The 25804-nt window shown below is 35.3% G+C and overlaps 1 protein-coding gene across 2 annotated transcripts; it reads right to left on the bottom strand.

Annotated features, from left to right (window-relative positions):
- Nucleotides 1–54: 54 nt before the first annotated feature.
- On the bottom strand, nt 55–24058 carry LOC145689079 (uncharacterized). Of its 2 annotated transcripts, none has more exons than XM_081763204.1 (4): nt 20174–24058; nt 18267–18426; nt 16809–16916; nt 55–1160 (listed from the first exon to the last, which is right to left on the bottom strand). In XM_081763204.1, exons 1-4 carry the CDS (start codon nt 20609–20611, stop codon nt 1063–1065), a joined length of 804 nt encoding a protein of 267 aa, XP_081619330.1. In that variant the 5' UTR covers nt 20612–24058; the 3' UTR covers nt 55–1062. The 2 variants fall into 2 exon arrangements, with proteins under 2 accessions (XP_081619330.1, XP_081619331.1); XM_081763205.1 differs by lacking the exon at nt 55–1160 and adding an exon at nt 14891–15072 and having other exon boundaries at nt 20174–24054.
- Nucleotides 24059–25804: the final 1746 nt, after the last annotated feature.

Here is a 25804-nt window from a genome sequence, read left to right as displayed (position 1 = left end):
CTACTGGAAGGACGCGCCTCCTGATTTAAAAATGGAGAATCTGTCCTCCCGGAAGAATGTGAAACTCCTATAAGAGGTATTCTGCAAAAGAACGAATATCAGTGTTATATTATCCATCAAACATCACCTTCGGAAAGCATCTCACTTTTAGTGAACGAACAATCGTAACTTTTTTTTTTTTTTAAAGATTAGATGCCATACAGAACTGAGACTTGTCTTTTTTCTTAGTGATGCTTTCTATGCTGCCACAAATATACAAAGTCCTCTTAACTGTGGGAAAATATTGTAGTACCTTTTGGACGTTCAGTCCTTCCTGAAGGATGTTTAAGTTACAAGTTTTCTGATGAAAGTAATGAAAATACTTAAAAATACCATCGATTATATTTTCGACATCAAAGCTTTGTTTTTATCAACCCAAATAAAACAACATAACAGCTGAGCAATGGAAATACCTTCCATTAAAAGCTAAGCTTTTAGCTTTTGATAAAACTTATAAAATTTACTTGGGGCAAAATGCCACATATTCTTCTTCAAGCTGTGGATTAGCAAAAAATGAAGAAAGAATACTTCAGTTTGCGCGTGCGGACTCACACCGATTAAAGCATCCGAAATTGAATAAAGCAGATCCGAAAGCTACACGAAAAATTTGAAGAACAACTAAGGACCAGACTGTTTTGTTGAATTAGGGGATGGGGCGCTGATAATGCAAATTTGATGTTTTAACCTTTTGTTCACAATTTTTGCTGCTACATTATATAACCTTATTAAATAATAAATAAACATTCTTATTTTAAAATGAAGTGCTAAAAATACTTGATATACAGGAACATAATTCAAGTAATACAAAACAAGTTTATTGCTATTGTTTAATTGTTATTCTTGCAGTTGTTTTCGTTATAATATTTAGTATTTTATATGGTTTCTGCAGTACGCTGCGTTTAATATTTCTTTGTCACATGTCAAAATTTTTTTGCAAGTCCCAGAAATTGTCCAAACCATGTTGGGTATAATAAATTCTTAACGTAATAAATACATAAGAGCAGCAGGGATGTCTCTTCGATATCACGGCTGTTTCTTCATTTCCTTTCCACAGCATTTTGGACTCGGCAGTATAGAATAGGGTTGGTCCTTGAGGCTTTCAAGGTTTCTGGAAACGATGCCTGTAATATATATATCCAAAGGAATGAGTTTAGATATGTTTAATAAAATATAAAAAACACAGTACATATTTAAATAAAGAAATAAAATCACGAAATAACAATGCTGTGCAAAATATGCAATAATTATCTTATCAAGTGTAGCTACATCTAAATTGAAAAGTTGTTTACATACTATCGTTATATAGACGACACGTTAATTCTCTATAAAGACAACAAAAAAATAGAAGTACTCCTTAGAATGTTTAACAATATTAATTTTAAAAATGAAATATGTTATACTTTGGTACGTTGTTTTAGTGGTAACATACTACAAAAACTTATAACTTTACTTTGAAATGCGATTGTTCTTGATAAAATTCTGTATTTTCGTCAGAGTTTCTCCATGTGGGTGCCGCTCAGCCAAAAAACGTGCTTTTTTTTTCGGGTTGGAAACACCTGAAAAAACCCACCTGGTTATTGAGCTTTTGATGAGTATATTAGTCATACAACTAAGCGGATCACATTGAAAGTGATTTTTACAAAATTTGGACTTTTAGGCATACTACATTATTCAATATATACTAATTAAGTCTTTTCTAGGACCTTTGTAAAGTACTGAATGAATTTTTAAAAACTCAGCTTGAGATAATTATGGAATTAATTGAGATAATTATACAAATTAATGCACAGATTATGCTTATATTTGAAATAAATGAAGTCTTTGAGTTTTACGTCCCATGGTTACGGTTTGGGGGCTAACGGAGGCTGTGATGAAGAGAAATAAACGAAATGGTGAAATGAAGAAAGAGGGAGGAAACGGGAGAACTCGGAGAAACGGTGATTGTCCTCCACAAAGTCCACATGGCGCGAGCTGGGATCGAACCAGGGACCCCAAGAACCGGAGGTGAACGCTCTACCACTGATCCACCGCGCCCCCTAGTTGCAAATTATGACAATGAGAATCTTGAAATATAAATCACATTTTAACACTTTTACCCACTTACATTTAGATATTTTAAAAAATAAATTAAGTCCGAGAAAACCGATACAGGCGTAGGTGGGTTGTTTTTTTAAACCCTGATTTTAGTAGCTCTCGACTTTGTCTGGGTACGATGCTATTAGCTGTTAAGTTCCTAAAATCCACAAACAACCATGCTCCAGTGAGAATCGAACCTGGAACATTGAAGTAAGCGGAATGATACTTAAAAGCGCACGGCTACTGCGGTCAACTCTCGTTCTCATTTACAAAATCAAGTAAAAGGTGCTACAAGACTTCTTTCTGAATTGCAAAATTGGTTTCAAAGTACTTTTAAATTCCTATGTGCAATAGATGTAATCTGTTGGTCGTAGAAGGATGTCAGAAGGAAAAGAAAACATGTATACAATTAAAATATATTAAAAAACTACAGTAATTCCGTGGGAAAAGAGCGACAGATCGCGGATAGATCTATGTAACTTTAGATAAGTATGGTTTCATGTGTTAAATTTAGAATTTTTGAATCAATATACAATGAATTTTATGTCGAGCATTCACTGATAGAGCAATTCCAGCAATTTCTTCAAAAGTGATGTGTGATTGGAAAACAAAACTAGTACACTTGATTAAACGCATTGGTACAGTAATTAAATAATTGGAAGTTTACTAAATGTAATAATGTATACAGGTACCTATAATTATTATTGCTCTTTAAATATAGCAACACATTACCATTTTAATGGTAAGAGAACATTTACTTGATTTTTAAAATATCAAAGCGATTATTTATTAAAACATACTTCGATTTTGCTGCTATCTATGTCTCATAAAATAACGAATTACTTATTGAGATCACAACGCAAAGGCGAAGATTAATCAAATTGCGGTCCCAATTCCAAGCACTTCTATTCAAAAAAAAAAAAAAAAAAAAAAAAAAAAATGAAGAATATTCTTCTGTATCTTACTGCCATATTACCAGATTTTACTACAATGCATGAGTATTGCATAAACAGGCTATTCAAAATTCCTTCTCCAATTTACTGTAATTACTGATGACGATCTTAAAGACATCCGAAACATTGATGTTGCGATTTCTAATAAATTTATTTTCAAAATAATAAAAAATTGCAAAAGATAAAAATAAATGGTTAAATTTCGTACAATACTATTACCTATGTTAAAGGGTTTAAAAAGTCGACACTGGCCGTATTTAAGGCACCATTACAGCATTTGCCTAGTACGACTGAGATAAACCAGGGATAAGCGGTTGCTGAGCGCGAACCCAGGAACTTCCTAAAACGAAGCCAACGCTCTACTCAACTGCCCTACGCTCACTCGCTAATATAAAGCAAAACTTAAATATAATTACCCCTAACTCAAGTTCATTTGGAACGACACGGGTTTGTTGCTTCTCTTTTGACAACAGTTTTTGCTTCTTTCTTCCTCTGTCAATCTTCTTATGAAAATACCTTACGAAGAAGAAGAGGAGAGAACTGTCACTTTTATTTTACCAATAATAAGCTAATTCATAATTATAAATCAAAATAAAATTAGTGTGCTTTAAATATGAAGCAACACATTTGTATTATAATCGCGCTATTTATTCCTATTGCATCAGACAGCTAAACATTTTCCTAGTAATCGATGTCTACTTTCGGAAAAAGATCTACTTTCATATCACTGTGTTGCATAAGGAAGTAAGGCCAAATAAAATTATTTATATCCATATGTAATCTAAATAAATTAAGAAATTTATTTAATCCAAAACACCGCTTGAAAAGAAATATGTTTTTTTTTTGCTGACTCTCTGTAGCAGACAGATACTGGCACCCAACAAAATATTTCCCCCCAGCTGTATCGAGTAATATTATACGTTAGTAGCGTAAGTAATTTTGGGGGTCTTATAAATTACACACGAGTAGAATCACAGTATTTACAGACAAATTGTTGAGTGGGTCAGGAAAGTTTAACGAAATTATATTTGTCTGTTTGTTTAGTTTGAGATATTGCATTCCCTATTTGAGTTTGCGATACTGAGCAAGAAACACTGAAATTTCGAAGGAACCGTCTATTTTATTTTTGTTTGGCCAAGTTTAAGCTATCACCGTTCATAAAAAAAAAGACAGAGAGAACTGTGTAAGTTGTAGGCCCAGTTGCTAAATTTTCCTTCGATCGCTTTTACGTTTTTTTCTACGAACTCTTGTGGAATATCAGCTAGGGCCAGGTTAATTTAAGTCCTTTCAGTTTTCGTCGTTACTTTCGTGATATAGGCCTATGAGGTGAGGGAAAGGATAACCCCTCCCCCATGATATTGCGAGTTTTATTTGCCGCATTTTGATAAAACCGCCTTCTCTGTGTTTTCACATTGTGTATGTTTTTTGTCATGTACTTGTACAAGGACTTCGAGGTATTCGTAGAAGGTAGAGGGGTGCAACGTTGTGACTGGTGTCCTAGGGAGAAGGGGGAATTAGTGTTATATAGAGATGTAAAAAACCCGTTTTTTTTGAATCGATGGTTTTTTCACATAAATAGCCGGCTTTTTGGGGGGAAAACGAGAATTTTGGAAATTTTGGGTTTTTTCATTTTCATGATTTTTCTATCTAAATAGCTTTCTTATAGTATACTAACTAACTAACTAACTCTATGGCCTATGGAACCCGGAGGTTCAGTGCCGCGTTCACAAAAGCTCTCCACTGACTTCTATTCTTAGCTAATTGCTTCCAGTTTCTACTTTGTATTCCTATCTCTCCGAGATCCATCTTAATATTATCCTCCCATCTGCGCCTAGGTCTTCCTAATGGTCGTTTTCCTATGGGTCTACCAGTCAAGACTTTGAAAGCGTTTCTACTTTCTTCCATTCTAGCTACATGACCTGCCCACCTAAGCCTCCTAGACTTGACGACCCTAACAATGTTGGGTAAACCGTATAAACTGTGTAGTTCCTCGTTATGATCTTCCGCCATTCCCCATTCTCGTTCCTCTTGGGTCCCAATATTCTTCTCAGGATCCTGTTCTCAAATACTTTCAGTCTATGTTCTTCCCTCAGAGTAAGCGACCATGTTTCGCAACCATACAGAACAACAGGCATGATTATCGTTTTATATATTTTAAGCTTCAAATTTCTCGACAGAATTCGCGACGACAAGAGATTTTGAACCGAATAGTAACACGAATTCCCTGCTTTTAGTCGACATTTAATTTCTTCGTGAATATGATTTTCGTCTGTTAATATTGATCCTAAATATTTGAAAGTATCCACTTTATCAAAAGTATTATTTAATATTTTAACGCCTCCACAATTTGCAGTACTACGGTCGCGACTCACTTCCATGTATTTAGTTTTCTCTACATTTACTTCTAAACCCATGTCCCTGCAAGCGTTTAATAAAATCCCTGCATTTATTTCTACTGTTCTCCTATCATCCCCTATTAAATTTACACTTCCACTTCTATTCGATTGAGTTCTGGAATATACGGTTCTGCGGTGTGTATCTCCTTTTCTCCACGCACATTAGTTTTTGGCTGCTTGTTCAGCAAATCGTCAAAGAAATCTTTCCATCTATTTAAGAGGCTATACGTATCAGTGAGAACTGTTCCGTCAGATTTCTTTAATATATAAGCACGAGGTTGATAGCCTTTCTTAAATTCGCTGATCCCTTTATACATGTCCCGAACATTTTTATTTTTACTATTATCTTCAAGTTCCTTAATTTTAGCTTTCAGAAAATCGCGTTTCTTTGTTCTAAAAGTTTTGGAAGTTTTCCGCCTGATATCTGCGAAATTTTGTGTAGTTATTTCATTCGGATTTTGTAGCCACCGTAATTTTGGTTGTTTTCTTTTCTCTGCTAGTTTAATGCATTCTTGGTCGAACCATGGTTTGTTCCTACGTATTTCCGCGTGTCTCAATTTTTCTATTGCTGAACTTTTAATGCTATCTCTAATTGCAATCCAAGTATCCTCAACACTAGTGCACTCCGAGACTTCTAAAACCGAGAATCTATTCGAAACTTCAATCTGGTATTTCTCTCTTACCTGGCTCTCTTCTAATTTCTTTAAATTAAATCTCTCCGTTTTCGGACATTTTGTATTACCTTTATTCAACGATAATCTCTCCCGTATTATCGCTGCTACCAGGTAGTGATCAGTGTCACAATCAGCCCCTCTAAACGACCGGACGTCAATTATGCTAGATTGTCTTCTTCTATCTACTAAAACGTGATCAATTTGATTATGTGTTTTTCCGTCTGGTGATGTCCAAGTGTATTTATGAACGTCGCGATGTGGGAATTTTGTACTCTTCACAATTAGGTTTTTGGATGTTGCAAAGTTCACGAGTCTAACACCGTTGTCATTACTTTCCTTATGTAAACTTTCGTTCCTTATAATCGGTTTGAAAATATCCTCTCGTCCTACCTTCGCATTGAAATTCCCTAATAGAATCTTCATATGGTATCGCGGGAGTTGGTCAAATATCCGTTCCACTTCTTCGTAAAAACTATCTTTTATATCGTCACCCTTATCTTCAGTTGGAGAATGTACATTTAAAACAATAATATCACACCACCTTCCCTTAAGAGTTATAAAAGAAAGTCTGTCAGTAACGAATTCAACCCGTTTAATTGCTGGTAATATTCGTTTGTGAACGAAAAACCCTGTTCCTAACTGGTGATTTTTATTTCCTTCCCCGTAAAATAAAGTAAAATTTCCGGAATTATCAGATCCATTTCCTTCCCACCTAACTTCCTGAACTCCTACTAAGTCCATCCTGTATTTCTCTAACTCACTCGTTACAGATTTTAACGCGCCTGCCCTATAAAGACTTCTAATATTTCATGTTCCAAACCTCATGTCCATTTTCTTTTGCTGATGTCGTGCCAAGTTATCAGTCCTTGTCCGAGGCTTTTGTAAATGTTTCTGAACAAGTACCATTTTTTACAGGATGAGGGTGTTAGCCTTGCCCAAACCCCCAAGCTGGAGGACAACTCCTAGTCGTCTGTCCGCGACTGCTTATTCAGTATATTCGCAGCTAACCTCTATATCTAGAGGCCTTCTCCTCGATCCGCAACCTGAGGACGCGCCATGCCGTGGTGACAGGAACCCACGTTATTTCTTATAGTATATTCTATAGTTAAGAATTCCATGACCTGAATGCAATATTTCGCTCTGAAATTCACCATCAAGATGGATGGAGCACATGTTTTACGAATTAAAGCTAACATGAAGAATGTAGTATTTGAGGGCAATTTTAGAGGCTATTTAACTTTATTTTAACTTTTGAGTTATCGACATCTTTTTTCTTCTCTAGATCATTTTAGTTTGTCATCCATGTTTCATTTCTAAGAGCTTAGTACTCTAGCTTCTAGCACAAAAGTTAAACTTGCCCGTTTTTCTACGTATTTATCCGTCAAAGCATACGTTTTTCAATATACCCGTCAAACCGTACTTCCACATTTCTGTTAAACTGTAGCTGTGAAGTGATTTAGCAATAATTTTCCGAACACAATCTTGAATACCAATTTATACAAATAATCAGTAGCGAATTTAGAAAAGTACTTTAGGAGGGGTTTTTCTGATTGTTTCGTTTTCTAAAAAGTCCTAATTTTATTTGGGAGGTGCTTGAAGTTTATGAGTACAGGCATAACTAATATTTCGTTTCGTTTATATGTTTAGCAATAATCTTCCGGATACAACCTTAAAAATAATTTTATACTGAGAATCAGAGGCGGACTTAGAAAAGTATTTTGGGAAGGGTTTTTCATACTAATGTTTAGTTTTCTAAACAATCGTAATTTTTATTTGACGAGAGCTTAAAGTTTATGAGTAAAAGCATAACTAATAGATATTTTGTTTGTTGCACACATTCCGTAACTTTGGGGAACGGGCTTCGGTCCGAAAGACCGCCCCATAACCTTCGCAAAACCGTCATTGCTGATAATTAGTAATAATAACGATTTATAAACAATAAGAAAGGAAGTCGGCCAACTCACGGTACACGCACTATTTCTACATTCACAGATGGAATGAAGAAAAGCATTGTCAGAATGGTCGAATGCTGGTTGAATCCCTGACTTCCCGATAGAAGCGTAAAAGTTAATCACTCAGTCATGTCTGTCGTGCAGTTGTATTTAGCTTAACTTAAATATATTCCGTAGTCCTTTTTTTGGGGGGGGGGGATTCCGTAATGATATGTTGAATCCCTCTTGTTAAAAATTCAGAAAACTTGAGGATTGGGTAAACCGTGATGGTGGTTATATAAAACTTAACTGTAGAATTTCAAGAATATACAAAACCAAAAGCTCTAGATGTGCAGCCTTTAAGTGTATCATATAAAACTAAGTATTTCTCTTATCTTTTATTCTAATTTTATCTTGTTTCAGAAAGAGGGTTTGGAATATTTTGAAGTAAAAATACTACATACTATTTTGCTAGTTATTTGTGTATTTTTTTTTTTAAAAAAAGAAGTGTTTACTTTTAGGGTGGGCTGGTTTAACCAACTTTTTTTTTTAATAACTGGTTTAAACCATAAAATTAAAAAGAATGAAAAATGCGAATCGTGTGAACATCATGGTGACCCTTCCAGATATCAAACCACCTGCAATAGTTTTATTTCCTTTTCACCTTTTTTCAAGGTGTCTCATGATCAATTCTCGGTCGAACAAACCAAGTAGCGGTTTGGATGTCACTTTAAGCGAAAGTCTTCTCCTTGATAACCTCGGTATTACGTAAGGATGTTCAGCCTAAACGTACAAAACGATACCAAATTGTATATTTTTCCTTGCCTGAATGCCTGTTGTTTTATAAAGAATCCAAAATTGCTTAAATATATTGATAGAAATTGGCAAAATTTATCGATTGCCTACGTAGCTTCCAGCATTAGATTGGATTGCACTTTCAATGATATCTATGTATTAAATTTATAATACCTCAGTTTTAGCGTACTGATTATGATACGTTGACCTTTAAATTTTACATGCAAAGCAATAACAGGGATTTCCCGTTATTGTCTTACATTTCAAGTAATGACGGGATTTTCCCGATGGCTAGGGCGAGAGATTCTCAATTTAAGAAATTTACTGACCGGGCTTCTTTAAGCGTATGGGAGTTCTTCCGGCAAAATCTCGCTGTTGCATAATAACACAAAGGCGAAGCAAACTTATTTCTGTGAATATGTAATATAAATACATAAAGCAAAAAATCTAAATAAAAAACTGGTTTAAACATCCCCCCAAAAACGGGTTTTTGGCATTTTCAAAAACAACCATGGTTCTTGTCAACTCTGCTTACTTTTGTATATAGAAGGTTAAAAAAATTTTATTATATACATTGGTTAATCCTGTGGAATTCATAATGTAAATATGTTGAAGAAAAATGGTTTGAAATATCTTTTCGAAATTCATAGTTTATTTTCGAGATTTTATATTATTATCAGCACCAACCGCTAATTAAATGACTTTTTGTGTTATAGAGAAGCGAAACAAAGTCTCCTTTATCAATTTAAAGCAGAATTTTGAGAAAAAGCCCAAAATTTCCCAAGCAAAAAAGAGAAGCAGAAAAAACTGAGTTTTTTTTTCAAAAACGCCGGTTTTTTCCGAGCCCTTGCTTCTCTAGCGTTATATCGAGGACTACATGAAAACACAAAAAAGTACCAAAGTGTAAAGCACTTGGTTAGATTACATTACGATACTTGAGGCTAGGTCAGGTTGTTACCTTCAAAACAGAGCCATGTAAACTTTTAGGATTTACATGGCATAAAAAAATTACTATTGCGTACAAACACGGCGTACGGATGTATGCTACAGTGCTGGGTGCGTCCAGAGGAAGCAGGCGTGTCAGCGATGGTGGGTATGCGAGTTGGTAGTGAAACAAATGGTTTTTGGCAATGATACTAGCTTCAATAGGACTTCATATTAGTAAAGCTCCACTTGTAAACAGTACACTGTGTCTTTTACAGAATTTCAACAACTGACATTCGTTATTTTTGTGTAATTCTATAAAACGCAAACAAGGTATGTCAGAATCTTGACATATACGCGCTATTAGCACACTGTCTTTTCCACCACTAAATCATAGCAAATGTACTTCTCCGCCAAACAGTCACTTCCGCCTCCGCATACAATATCCCTTACAATATAAAACACAGCCTACAGAAATCGCTATTCCCTTCACCTGACTTTCCCTTACTCTTCCACTCAAACCAAAATAAATTCTTCAATTCACCGTGTAAATTTCCAAAAATTGGTCCGGCGATACAACACTTACACGGTAAAGTCCTTGCACAAGCACAAGGTACAGGGATTTAGTAAACGTTACCTTGAACGTAAGCACCAGAAGCCATAAACACAACCTATACAAACCAGTGTAGTGCAAGGTGCACGTAACCATGTGTATGGAATACTTACCCTTGCACTTTCAATTCCATACTCTTGATTTTCCTACATACGTTAATGGCACCCATGAACAGTCGGAATATTATTCAGATAAAGTCACGAAAATTAGCATGTTGTGAATGTTTTTTTTTTTTTTAAAAAACTAGATTTAAAATGTACATTTTGTAATCAGCTTAACCATGAAAAATTGTTTCAAAGGAACTATGGCATAAATTACTGTTTGACTACTGAAATATAATATACATTTTAGACAAGTTAATGCATTTAAAATATCCAGATACAATTATAAATACAAAATATTCCATTCACTTTTATATGTGACTCGTTTGATTGGTTGCTGGAATCTTTTCAATCTTCATTCAGATAATGCACAGACAACACATCAACCGAAAACACACAATATGGCGTATGTTCATGTTACTTTATTGTCATGGATACATTCTTCGGTACAAATTTACTGTACCCATAAATCTTCCATGTACCCACTAATTCATGGGTAAGAGGCTGAGATGCGTTGTGTACCCACTAAAGTCTTCGGTACATTGAATTCTCATAGGTACATCAGCGAAATTCCTTCTATTTCATGGGTAATTGTGCAAAATCATGAGTACTGTTTTTAGAGTGTATCAGCAGTGGAACAACTGACCGGTGGAAGATTTATCGTGAGTAAGTGAATAATTAATTATTCGAGCCACCTTTTTATTGAAGGAAAGCAAATAGAAATGAAATGAAAGGTTGAAACCATCAAATAAAATTGAAAAAATCTACTTGACCGCTTGTAATCTCTTAATGTTCTCTTAATTTGTGTAATTCAGATTCAGCAACACATTCTTTGCACAGTTTTATTAGGTTTTTTTTGAGTTGTATCGTAAAGTGGTTTCTTTATTATTCGTTAATATTTGTGTTGAAATTAATCTTTTTCACATATTTCTATTTTACGGTCAACCGTATGTGCCCAGCTTCGGGTTTTCGATAAGATATAAGTTCGGATGTAATTGTGATTTGCCGTAGTAAAGCTGGGGTGAATGCTTAGGTTTATAGAGTTTTAACAACGGCAAAAAAAAAAAAAAAAAAATTACAAACACATAGTGATCACGACAGGACAAAATCATCAATCTTCGGATGTAATTGTGCCCGAAGATACTACTGATTTACTTGGTAAACACGACAGTATTTAGAACAGGTATTGTAGTGTTTGCGTATAGAATCCAGAGTTTGAGTCACGTAGTATATGTAGCAAACTAGTTAAATTTAATTTCCTTGGAATTTGTTCAGACTTTTGAAAAAGGAAAGAGAAAATAATAAGCAGGGTTTAAATAACATAAAGTAAATTTAATTACTATAGAAATATTAGGTTTTTCGTAAGACATTAAAATATAACATTTTTATCTTTGTTCGCAAAGTTTTCCAAAAGTCAACTTCCAATATTACGCACATATGAATAAAGACCAATCAGCTGATCACAGCCGAACACACACCAATATAGACATAACCTTCTGTTTGCACCTTTATTTATACTTATGCTAAGAATATTGTAAGAAAATAATTATAGAATACGTGTTAAGATATGTTAAAATAAATTAATAAGTTTTGAGAAATGTCAAAAAAGAGAAAAGGTTTTGTGCAATTGAAATAATGACACATTAGTTTCAGAAAGTTGTTTGTTTACACTTTGTTGTTGAAGTTAGGCGTTCGTATTTTTCACTTTTATATTGTGAATTAGTTGTTTGTAACTTAAATAAATATAGAGAGTAGAATTACATTAGAACAAATTCAAGCATTGTTAGAGAAACAGTCTGCTAAATTAGAGCAGAAACTAGAAAATAACAGTGAACGTTTACAACATAAAATTGAAAGCAATAGAGAAAGAGTAGATGAATTAACAGGCGAATGCAAACAGTCAATAACAGAATCAGCAAATGAATGTAAACAGTGCATAACCAAATTAGCGAAAGAGTGGACGTAGAATTGAGTTGAATTAGAAAGTAGACTTGATGGTTTGAGTTGTACGATTACTGACTACTGAATTCAATAATACGATTACTGAAATACGTTTGGAATTAACTAGCCTAACCAAACGCGTTGAATCACTTAGCGAAGAATATAGGAAAAGTGTTGGGCAATTACAGGCATCCATACAAGCGGTAGAGATTGAGTGTAGGCAGACCACCGAGGACAAACAGCGTGATATTGATACTTTGAAAGTGGAAGTGCAAATGGTAAAAGGCCAAGTAGAGAAAATAGAAGAACACCAGGTGCTCACAGACAGAAAATGCGAGATTGTTAGTTTTTGTATGAATAGACAGGAAAGTGCCGTACGCGAATTTAACGGATATGTAAAGGAACTCGCGGAAAAGAGAGGTGAGATAGGTGAAGAAGTACAAGGGCAACGGCAAATTCTAAAACTTAACAGTGAACGGTCAGATGGAACTGAACAAACCTTAGAAAGTTTTAGTGAACACCATAAAGCTACTGTTGAAATGATAATGGAGCATTTTGAGAAATTGCCCGCTGTTACCGTAAAATCCGAACATGATCAAAATATTACTCAGGAAATGCATAGATTAGAGAGAGTAGATCGTGAATTATTAGTACGTCAGGAACATTTTGATAAATTGCGGCAATTGCATATTGATACACGTACGTCACCACGTAAAGAGAATCAGTTCGATCATGAGTACCACGGCTCACATTATCAAAGTGAAGGATTCAAATCCGACGGTCCCCTAGTGTATTTATGAATATGTAATATTTGGCATAATTTGAATGAAATTTGTCGTGACTAGTGATGGGCAGTGGGAATATTCCCGGTGGGAAGGAATTTAAAAATGGGAATATTCCCGTTTTTTTTCCCTGGCCTATAAATTCCCGGGAAGGAATTTATTTCCACTTCTTTAAATTATCTTCCAAATTATAAGAACCATATGACTAATTACTTTATTTTAATATATTATGATGTACTTCTAGGTTTTAAAGAATTTGGAGGTTAAAAAATTTAAAATTGACGGTACTTTATATAACTAATAATATCCCTAATAGCACAAAATCTTCCCTAGGATGTCCTATGGCCCTCCCGCCCGGGAAAACGGGACTATCCCGGGACGCTCCCATAGGACTCCTGCGACATCCATGGGACTGACACGGGAATTCCAGATGTCCGCGTTTGTCCCGGGAAACGGGACGACCCGTGGGACTCCAGCGGGAGTCATGCAGGAAGAACCCCGTAGGAAACCAGAGGATAGTCAGGGAGAACCACGTACGCGAATGGGATAATCCCGGGACGATCCCGTGGGACTCCTGAGGTATCCATGCAATCCTGATGAGAATCCTACGGGACTTCAAACGGAAGCTCATGTGTAACCGTGTAGCATTGCACCAGAAAAGATGATGTGAATCTATTGACTGTTTTCAGGCTCTGGTTTCAGATTTGCAAACACAATGTACAGTGCAAATCAAACGGAATATGCGTTATTTCACGTGTAGCTACTTGAGAGGCGCCTTTGAAAAGCCAGAGCCTAAAAATAACCAATAGCTTCACTCTGTAATAACCGATAGAGCTATCGTGCAATACCACATGGTGGCCTGTACATGAACTTCCGCTTCAAAGTCCCAGTGAGTCTCTTCAGGTACATATTTATAGGCTATAGGCAGTGGCGTATTTACGATTTTGTTTCTTGAGGGGCTTTGCTATCTTTCGGGGGGGGGGGAGCTTTCCCTGGAAATGTGAAAATTCTGCAAGATATTTCATTTACATTACTATACTAAGTAAGATTTCGGAGGGGGGCTTAAGCCCGGAAGCCACCCCCCTAAATACGCCACTGGCTATAGGTAAACATTTAAAAAGCAAATGTTTGACTCGTTGACTTGCACTCTCTATTACCGCAGTAAAGTTTCCAATGATATTAGCTATGGTTAGGTAAATTTAAATTTCGTGAGAAAATATATCAATTGGTGCCTTTGGACAATCTCCTTGTTGGCGGAATAAACTGCAAAATGTAGCCAGTGGATGCTTGACGCCACATTGTATCATCATCAAATCCTTCAGACGTCTTCCTTGTGACAAAGTGATCTGTACGATTCAACATAGTCATATATGGGACTATGCGAAATAAGAGCGAAGATGTAGCTATTTACAATATATAAGTTATCTGCATATTGTATTTTTCCACATTACTTGTAATAATAACTAACTTAGTGTTGTTCAGCTGTAAATTTCTCCTCAAGGGATAGAAAGAAAATAAGAATGGAACATGATTCAACTAGGAAAAAAAAACTGCCTTTTCTGAAACATGAACCTAATTAATCATTAATAACCGAACGTCACGTTTGGATCGTAGTTATCTAGCATCTGTGTAGCAAAGAAAGATATGCTTAATAAAACAAATGGGTTACACACGTACAATCTTTTATTCAAAAGCTATCATACATGAAGGGATTTTTTCACCCTTTCAAAATATACATCTAGGGTTTTATAATGTGAGCATTTGCATGTTCATTTCAGCTTCAGTCACATCGCACTTTATGTGTGTTCATTTGCCTGTCAACATCGCGCTTTGTTCATCCCTTTTCCCTACAAAATGGAAAAGGAAAAAAATTCTGTTAAAAGACGAAGTGAGTGCAAATATTCATAAAAAATTAGCCACAGAAAAATCTAATAATTACGTTAAATACGTATGGATGTATGGAAAGTAGTAGGGGGATGACACTTGTTGGAATTACTCGCTTTATTATTATGATCCAGTCATAAGACAATGAGACCTGTTTTGCTTGAATTGAAAAATCTTTTCGCTAGAAATATGTAAGTACATGTGATGCTGCGAATCAGTCGCGCTTCTGACAAGAAGTGAATATAATACTTAGTATTAATTATAAACCAACAACGAACTTTAAAAAGCAGAGAAAGCACACCAAGTTTGGATTTAGTTCGCATAGCGATGAATATATAAAGTTAGCCTTTAAATCAGTAATCAAGCCAAAAGGCAAAGACAAGCAACATAGCTAACTGTCCAGGCCAATCGAGGCACACACACATTCCAGTTCGAGCTTTGGATAATGACGTTTGTCTCTTTTATTCATTGTTGAACATTACTATCCCTTGACGTAAGTAAAAAATTGTTTCAACGAAAGAAAAAAAAACTGTATCCATTGAATTCATTTACTTTCTTTTGTATCAGATGTCATGTAAAAAGTGGAAAACGGAACATATGAAGCCAAATTACTAGCATTACTTTGTTACAAACCTTGAGATAGAAGTTAGAAAGGAGCAACTAAGTAATAAACAAAATACAATATTGATACAAGTATTTGCAATGGGATGACCAAAAATTACCCGAACCGTACAAAAAAGAACAAGATTTCCGCTGGACACACACACACACACACACACACACACACAATGAAGATAATGTGAATCAACTGTGGTGTAGAAAAGGGTGTCTACTGGTACTTGAAATACTGGTAATCTACTGGTATTTGATTTTCTTACTGGAAATATTGGAATGTACTGGAAATTATTGTCTAATACTGGAGAAATGTAAAGATTTCCTTTGAGACCCTTAGAGATGGCAGTCCCATTATCTGGGTGTAGGTGATGATAAAATGAATTGGTCAAACATTGAAAGAACTTGGTAATTCGAGAAAGAAAATCAATAGTGTTTCCTTTTTTTTTTAACCCACTAGTTTCTATGCATTCTTTCCATCAGAATATTGAAGAACTAGCTTTATCAACACATTTTAGAGCTTCTTGAATATCATAGTATGACTTTTTTTTTTTAAATCCAGGCTGGTGTTTTGAAAATTTGTAAGTCTAGACTTCAACTCCAGTAAACACCCTGTAGAATCCCGAAGGACGATCGCCCCCAAGCAGTCTTTTGGCATGTTTATAGTTTATGTGAAAGTATATCGTGTAGGATTTCTTGGGAAATGGCAAAACAACATTAAAAACGAAGACTGCCTGACCTGTATGGAGATAAAAATACAGAACTATAATAATTACAATAGCCATCTACACTGGCGCGCGTTAGTCATAAAACGTATTTAGTAGACACATCCCACTTCGTAAATGGGTTTCCATGCCTATCGCGGGTGCGTTACACATGCAAAGAGAGTGTATTATTAATTTTTCAACAACTTTTCTGAACTATTAAGTAGGGTCGCACAATGGTGTCTTTGGTGCGACATCAACAATACATTATAATACAGAATAATTTTCTGTACTATAATGGATTGCTTGAAGCTTCCGTTCACCACGTTGACTAAGCAAGAGCAAGCAATTTACAAACCTAAAAGTGTCAATATCTTACTTACGTTTCTCTCTTTTCATTCTTTCCGTTGCGTGACGAAGCCAGCTTTGAACTGGTCTTTTGATCTCAACATCTGTAGCAAATTTGCTGGACGCGTGTTGCCTCACTGTCTCTGGAAATATAATATTGCTGAATGAGAAAAACTGGCAAATTTCTGCAATAGATATGTGTGATAACAAGAAGGAATATGAAATATTCGACATGCATTTCAATAGGTGAAATGAGGTTCCAAAAGTTATGGGATACAAAGATAATAGGGCTATCGTGCTATGCCTTCTCGAGCATGGCGAGTGCAGCAACTTGGAATGGCATGGACTCGACAAGACGGTGGAAATCCTTCATAAAGTCTTGGTTGTTGGCTATTATGACGTGATTGTTGCAAGTAAAACGTGTGCACAAATGGTTCGTACGATGATATCGTACATGTTTCTATTAACTTTATGTCTAGCAGTATAGTTGGCCGATTCATTGTTTAGAATGCTCTGCAAATCAATCGCGAATAATTTTGGCTTGCTGATATTTTCTAGGTCAATCGGACTCGAGGATCCAAGAATGCCATATAAACACGCACCACATAATTACAGGCCACAAGCTTGTAACTGCCTTGTTGATAACTTGAGTCTACGGCGTCTAGAGTCTCCGCCACATACGCACTCTACCATCAGTTCGTATCAACTGGGATCATGATCAGTATGGCTATCCGGCATATTGGCAGTTATCAAGAGCAACACACACATTGATAGTTTTCGTCGTAGAAGCAACATCACGGTCAATGACCTTTTACAGAAGTTCAAGTAACAGAAGTCGAGTGCTATGTGCATTTATATTTGTTTTCCGCAACACATGAAGTGGTTCTATACCGCTATCCCATAACTTGTAGGACTTTAGTGTATTTCAAAAACAACATCCTAATTTTATTTAAAATCACGAAGCATTTCAGACACGTGGTAGCTTGTAATTCTACCTTATAACTAAGTTTAGAGGTTTTTCAAAACATGAGAAATATTTGTGTACTATACCATGATTAAAAAAAAAATCTCCTGGATAACGCAATCTGCTCAACATTATAAAAAAATCTACCATCCATTCTTCTTTCTCAAAAATAAATTTTAAAATAGAATGAAACAACAGTTCACGATCATTAAATTTTAAGAAAAGTCAATTATGATATTAAACAAGTATCAAGAAACTAAGAGAATAATTTTATGTAAGCTGGTATAAAATACTAAATTCACAATCCTCAATTTAAATTCTCGAAACATATCGACATTTATTTTCTCATACAAATTCTTTGGAAAAACTGAGTTCTGTGAACAAATTACTTCGGAGAGTTGTCTTACAATACTAACCTCTGGATAATTTCTGTGGTGGATGGTCGAATCGAGTGGAAACACATACAAATTCTAGTTAATCGTATTAAATAATAATAAAAGAAAATATATAATAAATCATAATATATTACCTGTAAGAACATCACAAAGTGCAAGGGCTGAGAATGATGTCTTCGTCTTTCCGCCTGTCCAACTTATTTCCGCTGCTAACATGTTGGTTAGAATTCGCTTCATTATATTCGTAACAATACTGTAAATATTAGTACCCCCTATCTTACGGAGCTCTGCAATCTGAAATATAACATTTAACATTAAATTACGCACCAAATTTATCAGAGTACAAATATAAAATTCTATTGATTGCAAACTTGGTAATTTCAGGAATTATCAGGTCTTAGCACTTTAAACGTTATGAACTTCATAAATTTTTTAGAGGTATTCTTTGTAATTATTTTTGAAAAAAGTATTTAAATTACAATAGCGATACTAACACATTAAAGTATACTTCATTCTTATCGAAGTTGGTTGTTTTCAATGTTTCAGTTAAAAATATTTCTCGGACAGTAAGAAACACCAAAAAAATACTCAATATATTGTACACATAGCGAGAACATATACCATTATATTCACGATACATACTAAGATTTATCGCACAACAAAAAATTTTCGAAGACTGGGCTTCGGCTAAATGTTTGTCTCCGACGGTGTGGACAAGAAAAAAATAAAAGAAATTAAATCAAGATAAAAAAGAAAGAAAGAAAGCAAATTTTTTAGGCACTCAAGGTGTATCTGACACATTCAAGCCGGTTGTCTGGTTGTGTAGATTTATTAGTTTCATTTTGTGTCTCTTGTGGTTTGTTTTTTGAGAAATGTTGATTGATTTGTCTGTTGTAGGTATGGTAAATGCCTCTTTTATTGATGATTTTTTTCCGTATGTAGGTTTTTTTTTAAGAACATATTGGCTGAGCACATATGTAACCATGATCAACGTTTTTAAAAAAATGTTCTAGAAGGGTCTTAGCTCTTCGTAGTCTCCTGTGGCAACGGGCCTGCTACATCTTAAACATACACATATTGTTAATAAAACTGAATAAGAAACATATTTGAGGCTGGCTACTCTTTTGGGATTTCAAAACTCCCTTACTCCAAGTTTTCTCACAAAATTTTACACTAAGTTACTCAAATGGGTACTTTCGAATTTTGAAAATAAATAACACACTTCAGCTATACTATAGTGGATAAGAAAAGCTAAGTAAGGAATTGTAGAAGCATAAGAATATTTTAAATGTTACAGAAGTTATAAATATGTATCTCTATTTGGCAACTTTCTGTCTGAAGCTTAGCACAATTTACATTACCATTAGTGCACCACAAAAATACAGTAGTCTACCTCTGTATGCACGTTTACATTACAAGAAACCTAAACTAAAAGGAAAACGTAAATTTCAAGATGATGATCAAAAACAAGAACTGAAAAACTGATTGTTACTACTCTAATTTAAATTTAAAATTTCAAAGCATGGGACCTAAAACTGCAAGCAAGTTACGCCACAAACGTTCCTTATACATTTAAAAGTGATCACCAGCATAACAAAAACGAGTCGTAAAAAACTGCACAGTTGTAAGTTAAAATACTTCGATTTGACAAATGTACATGACTCGCACATGTCCTGTTACCTATAATTTATATGTATAACATAGGAGAACCGAACTACCGCTCTTCTTTTAATCACGTAATAGTTTACTTCTTTTAGTGCTCAGCCAACAGAAATGGAGATACTATCTGTCTCACCCATAAGAACAGTAGGGGTTCCTTTACAATAAGACATACAGAAACAAACTGGTTTGGCAGTGATTCTTATGTTTTCAGTTAAGCTCAAATTTCCCGTTTTTTAAAAAAAAATTCCTGACTTTTCCAGAATCTTCAAATTCAGTGGCTTTTCGCGGTAGGTGGCAACCCTATATATGTCGTTTTTAAGAAAACATACATTTTCTTCTCGTAACTAAATATATTCAACAAATACGGAGCTAAACATACCAAACGTCTCCTAAATGCTGGATCATTTGCAATCCTCCTCTCACACTCATAGAGGTCGTCCAGCGTTTGAAGAGGGAAATTCTCCAGCGGCGATCTTCCGTTATATTCCTCTACTCGTTGGTTATCATTCGTCTTGAACGTTCTAATAGTGTCTAACTTTTCTTCTGAAGACAATCCACTTCCCGATATGCTTTCATCATATGTTAGCCTCTGTGAAGAATATAGGAGTTCCTTCACATCTAAAGTATTACCTCGAACATTTGCTGACACGTAACCAGTGATCGGGGACGTTCCATTGTTTGATTCAATATTAACTTCCTTATCTGATGATACAGTCTTCTCACAGATAGTTAACATTAATTCATCTGTCACTTCTTTTATCCGTCTTCGTAAATGCCTCGAAGATATGCAATCTGCGGATTTTCTCTTTCTTTCCATTTCCTAGAATTAGTGAAAAAAATCAATGCTTGAAATTTCAGCAGGGCTCGCAAAAGCCATGTTTGAAAACAGAAACAGCTTTGAGTTTAAAATCAGACTTTTTTTGTTAGTGTTTAAACAAGGTTTTTTGGTTTAAATTGATTTGCTCTCATTATTTAGATTACATGTGAATAGAACTAATTTCGTTTGACCTTAGCAAGCTCCCTCATGGCTGTGTGGTTAGCGTACGCGCCTTTAATGCGGGAGACTCGGATTCGCGATGGGTGCTCATGTGACTCAGATTCCACGTTAAGCTGTAGTTGCACGTCTCATATAGCCATGCTACTGAGAGACCCTCCACTCCAAGCCCAGTTTGTCCTTAACATCTTTATGTAACAGCGGAGACCTTATGAAGGATGGAACCTAAAGCTTAAAGTGGGATCAAATCACTTACCCAGTTTCACCCAAGAGAAACTGTCCTCCGCCTGGCCTCGAACCCAAGACCTAGCTCGACCCTCTGTAGGCTCATGTACAGAGGAGACCTGAAAGAAATGTGTTATATTGATCTTGCGTACTTGTGAATATTTTAAGTTATTTTAGAAAGACAACTGCACAAGTGAAATCACTGTACAGATTATTGAGGTGAGCGAGCTTTTTTTTTTTTTTTTTTTTTTTTTTTTAACAGAACTAGTCGCAGGTATTTGGTGACCGAACTTGGCAGGATCATAGCCGACTAAGTTTCAGAACTAGAAGTTGCGAAACCTTATTGGCTACATCCACATCTTATCAATTGGACTTTTCAGTTTTAATTTTAAAGTTCCAGACTTTTTTAAGAAATAAACGTCGCTTTTAGCGAACTGGCTATTATACAGTGACAATAAAATAAATTTTAACACCATGTGCGTTGATTTCCTCGGGGTTTTCCCATTTCCTTATATTTCTTTCATTTCACCATTTAACTTATTATTATCATCAGTCTCCTTTAGCCTAGGGCATAACCCTAGAAAAATTAGTATGCAAAATATCTGCTTATGAAAAATAACACCGGCACGATTAAAGCGAGAGCATTTCGATGTAAAATATATATATACCGCTCAGCTCTGTACTGAAACTGCACAATCCCGATTCACAGAATACTATCCGCATTAGAATAAAGTGAAGTGGGCGAAGCCCAAATTCTGTTGTTCCCTAGTAAAAAATCAGATTGTAATTATGCTAAGGTACTGATTGCACCAAACCGAACAAGGTGCTTTTTACGAAAACTTGTATTTTAAACGCATGACTTATCTTCATTACGTCATTTTTATCGATGTCTACTTTCGGAACAGCCTTTTATGTTGTGAAAGGGCTCATCAACCTCCTGTTGCATAAGAATGTTAACGCTACACAAACTTAGTTATATGTAACCTAAATGAATAAAGAAATCAATTTGAACAAAAAGTAGCAACGTAAAAAAAATATGGTTTAATCAAATTTTTTTCTTTCGACAAAACATGGTTTCTGCCAACCCTGGCAATAAGAAGGATTTATGAACAGTAAGCACAATACGTTGTAGCTTTCCATTACTTTTACATCCAACATCGCCTTCCATCACTCACTGGCCGGTGTAGGACAAAAGCTCACTAGACCTTTTGTCTAAGCTGACTAAACATATAAATAAAAGAAACATATGACTCGGATAGTCATCCATAATTTTCGATTATATTTGCGAATTACCACTTTTACGTAAATCACACCGTGCAGATTAGGAATAAGGTAACCTGTTGCATCCAATATTACCCTTCACAAATATTGTTTTTCTATTTTCCTCCTCTTTTCAGAATACAACCCTCGTTCAGCTTTTACAATTTGAGTTACTGCAGTACTTTTATCTTTTCTTATATTACAAATCGTTGTCATAAAAAAATCTAAACTAGTATACTTTAATATATTAGCATTAAATTAGGTTTGCGTATTTTGCGAATAAAATACAATAAAGTGCGTGAAGAGTGCAGTTGCCTAACTGGGATGGCATTTAGTATCTCCCCCAACTCGATCCATGACTTCGGAACTGGTACTGCAGCTCAGTGAACCATTGTGCTAATGAAAAAAAGAAAAAAAAAACTGCGGGGTTTCTCACCCCTTTCGCTCGTTCAGCTATATTTCGTAACGCAACTAAGTCACTGTTTTTCAGGGTAGGCAAAAACCATGGTTTTTATTGAAAAAAAATTAAAAAAAAACGTTTTTTGGGGTTTAAACCAGGTTTATTTGGTTAAAATTATTTGCTCTATATATTCATATCATATATGGACAGAAATAAGTTTGTTTCGCCTTGATGTTATTATGCAACAGCCGGGTTATGCTGGAAGGGGTCACATAAGCTTAAAGCGGAATAAAAAGTGCTTCTCGAGTTACATCCGAGAGAAATTGTCCTCCATTTGAACTCGGAACCAGGACTAATTGGCCACAAATGCGATACGTCTGCCGACTCACTCACGAAGAAATCCTGATAAAAATACGTTGTACTGATCTTTACATGCTTCTTAATATAGCTCTCAAGAGTCATTTCAGAAGGACAAAAAGATAAACAGTTGCACAAGTGAAAACATTATACTGAATTACATATGGACTACGGAGTATTTCAAAGTACTACGGAGTACAGAAGAACTAATTTAATTCAAGTTAGTTAACAACGACTTATATTGGTCCAAATTAAAGAAATACAATGATTTAATTTGCATATTACAAAGATACGAATTTTTGGGTCCACTTTGGCTCAGACTCATTTATACATAAATAGATATCGAAGATACTTCTCATTTCACTAAATGCCTCTCGTGGGGTCCGTATGAACCTCCCCCCCACACACAAAGTACGGAATTTCGATGCATTTTATCAATAGTAAACATTGAAACAAAACAACATTTAGAATGTTTCTTTGATTGCAATTACATAACAATAATAACTACAAAAAAAAAAAATCACAAAACAAACATTTATAAACTTACATAAAAAGAGTTGCTTTTGTAGTATAATCTTTTTGAGTAATGAATGAAAAAAACAGCTGGTTTAAAACAGCCAACCCTGCTTTTTTTAAATCAATATCACTACCGTAAAAGACTGGAGGAGAAACAAAAAGCAACCCCCTAATTGAATTTCATTAAGACTTTAGTTCTTCGCATAAAATCTTTCGTCACTGGTGCCTGATAACCCGTATCACGCTTCACAGTCTCGATATTTGGAAATTCTAACCTTTCAACCTCCGTTACGTTTTGAAGGGGTTCGACTATTATTTGTAGTTGTAATTCGCAAATATGTTCGGGGGGCTTCTAACACCGTTCGCTTGCTCAGGTAGACCTACATTTCGTAAAGTAAATAAACTACTTTTAATTGAAACATTAATATAGTGGAGAGATGTAACTCAAGCTACGTAAAAAAAAAAAAAAAAAAAAAGCCTCCACCGTACCCTTTAAATGGTTTCATTGCATCGTCTTTGCAAGTTTCAACACTATGATGAAATTTGCATGAGAAACGTCAGGTTAAAATTTTTTAAAAAGGCAGATTCTGCTGCGCTGCTTTTAAGTGCAACACTGTTGTGTTTGCTTAAGTCACTTCACAACAGAAAAGAAACACAAAACATATGATGAAAGCAGTTTTAATTGAAAATAATCAATGTTCATCAATTTCGCTAACACCTTGGCGGGTTAACTTTAGCAGACGGCTCTACCAAAAGAAAAATTTATAGGTCGAGAAATATTAGTAGTAAAATAGTGAAACGGTAATATAATTGTTTAAACTCATAAACCATATGGGGCCGCGGTGGCTCAGAGGTAGATCGTTTACCTCTGGTGCTTGGGGTCCCAGGTTCGATCCCAGCTCGCGCCAAGTAAACTCTGTGGTGGACAAACACCGTCTCCTCCCACTTTCTTCATTCCACCATTTCATTCATTTCTGATCATCACCGTTTCCCTTAGCCTCGGTGCACAATCGTGAGACGTTAAACTAGATATTTCATTTCATTCAATTTCATAAACCATATGTGGGAGTAAGTAACATAGGAAAGTATGTTCTGGTGGAACTATTTGCTAATGCAGACGGCGGCTGAATACAAATTAGGAACGAGATGGTAAGTGTTGTATCTGAAGATTTGGGAAATGGTTAGAAACAATGGTTGCAGTGCAAAGGCAAGGTTCTAGATTACTGGTCCCCCTTCCCATTGAGCAGTAATAAAGACAGAAAACAACGTGCCCTGCGGGGCTCTAACCCGCCTTCGCTCGCTCGGCAATACTGTATCAGTTAAATGTATAAACTTTAGTACAGAAAGAAATCTACCCATCTACTAATCCACATCGGGGACCAGTAATCTAGAACCTTCCCCATGCAAATCATGTGTCACTTCAAAGGTAGAAAACAACTTGCCCTGCGGGGCTTCTAAGCCCCTTCAGTCGATCAGCTATAAGTTTTGAGGAGCGTTTTGTAACACTAGTGCTCCAAATCTAGTAAAAAATAACTAGACAATATTTGCTCATCTTCGCTTTACCATACCCCACACAGCAATGAAATATTTTCAAAACGTTTCTAAAACGTGCCGTCATTTTCCTTCAGAAAATGTATCCTACTTCCCTTAAGGAAATATATTCCATATGTTGTTGAAAACATTTTCCACATAATACTGGAAATATTCTCTGAATACACTCAAAAACGTTGTAGAAATATTTTATACGCCGTTAGAAAAGTTTTCCTAAAAATGTTTCCTGTATGATTTCCAAACATTACTGAAAAAGTATTTGAAACGTTTTATACAATGTTAACGGAATGGTTTTTAAAATGTTTCTCATGGAATATTTTAAAATTATTTACCAATAACGCAGACAATATTTTCCTGCATATGCCAAAATATTTTCTTTACATGACAAAATATATTTAGTGAATATTTTTTGTACATCACAGAAAATATTTAAAGAATAGTTTCTGTGCATGACAAAATATTTAGGGAATATTTTCTGTACATGATAGAACCCAAAGCCCATAGACCAACTCGGTTACTACTACAGATACGAAAACAAGGTAAGATACAGAAGGAAATTTTAAAATGCAGCAAGTTTTGTTTTTATATTAGTATACCGCCCAATAATAACGAAAAGTACAACGCTGCCACTGTTGAACAACACCGAATGAAAGAAAGTGTGGTTTGAAATTATTTGGACCAAAGGGAACGGAAAGACACAATGAAAA

This window comes from Thermobia domestica, chromosome 7, assembly GCF_964235325.1.
Source record: "Thermobia domestica chromosome 7, izTheDome1.hap1.1, whole genome shotgun sequence".
Taxonomy (NCBI): Eukaryota; Metazoa; Arthropoda; class Insecta; order Zygentoma; family Lepismatidae; genus Thermobia; species Thermobia domestica.
This window is presented reverse-complemented; position numbering and strand designations above follow the sequence as displayed.

Coding starts and splice junctions, on each gene's coding strand:
- LOC145689079 (XM_081763204.1), bottom strand. CDS start 20,611: ATGGAAAGAAAGAGAAAATCCGCAGATTGCATATCTTCGAGGCATTTA. Junction 18,427..20,173: donor CAGCATTTAGGAGACGTTTG/GTATGTTTAGCT, acceptor GTTATATTTCAG/ATTGCAGAGCTCCGTAAGAT. Junction 1,161..16,808: donor AAGAATGAAAAGAGAGAAAC/GTAAGTAAGATA, acceptor TATATATTACAG/GCATCGTTTCCAGAAACCTT.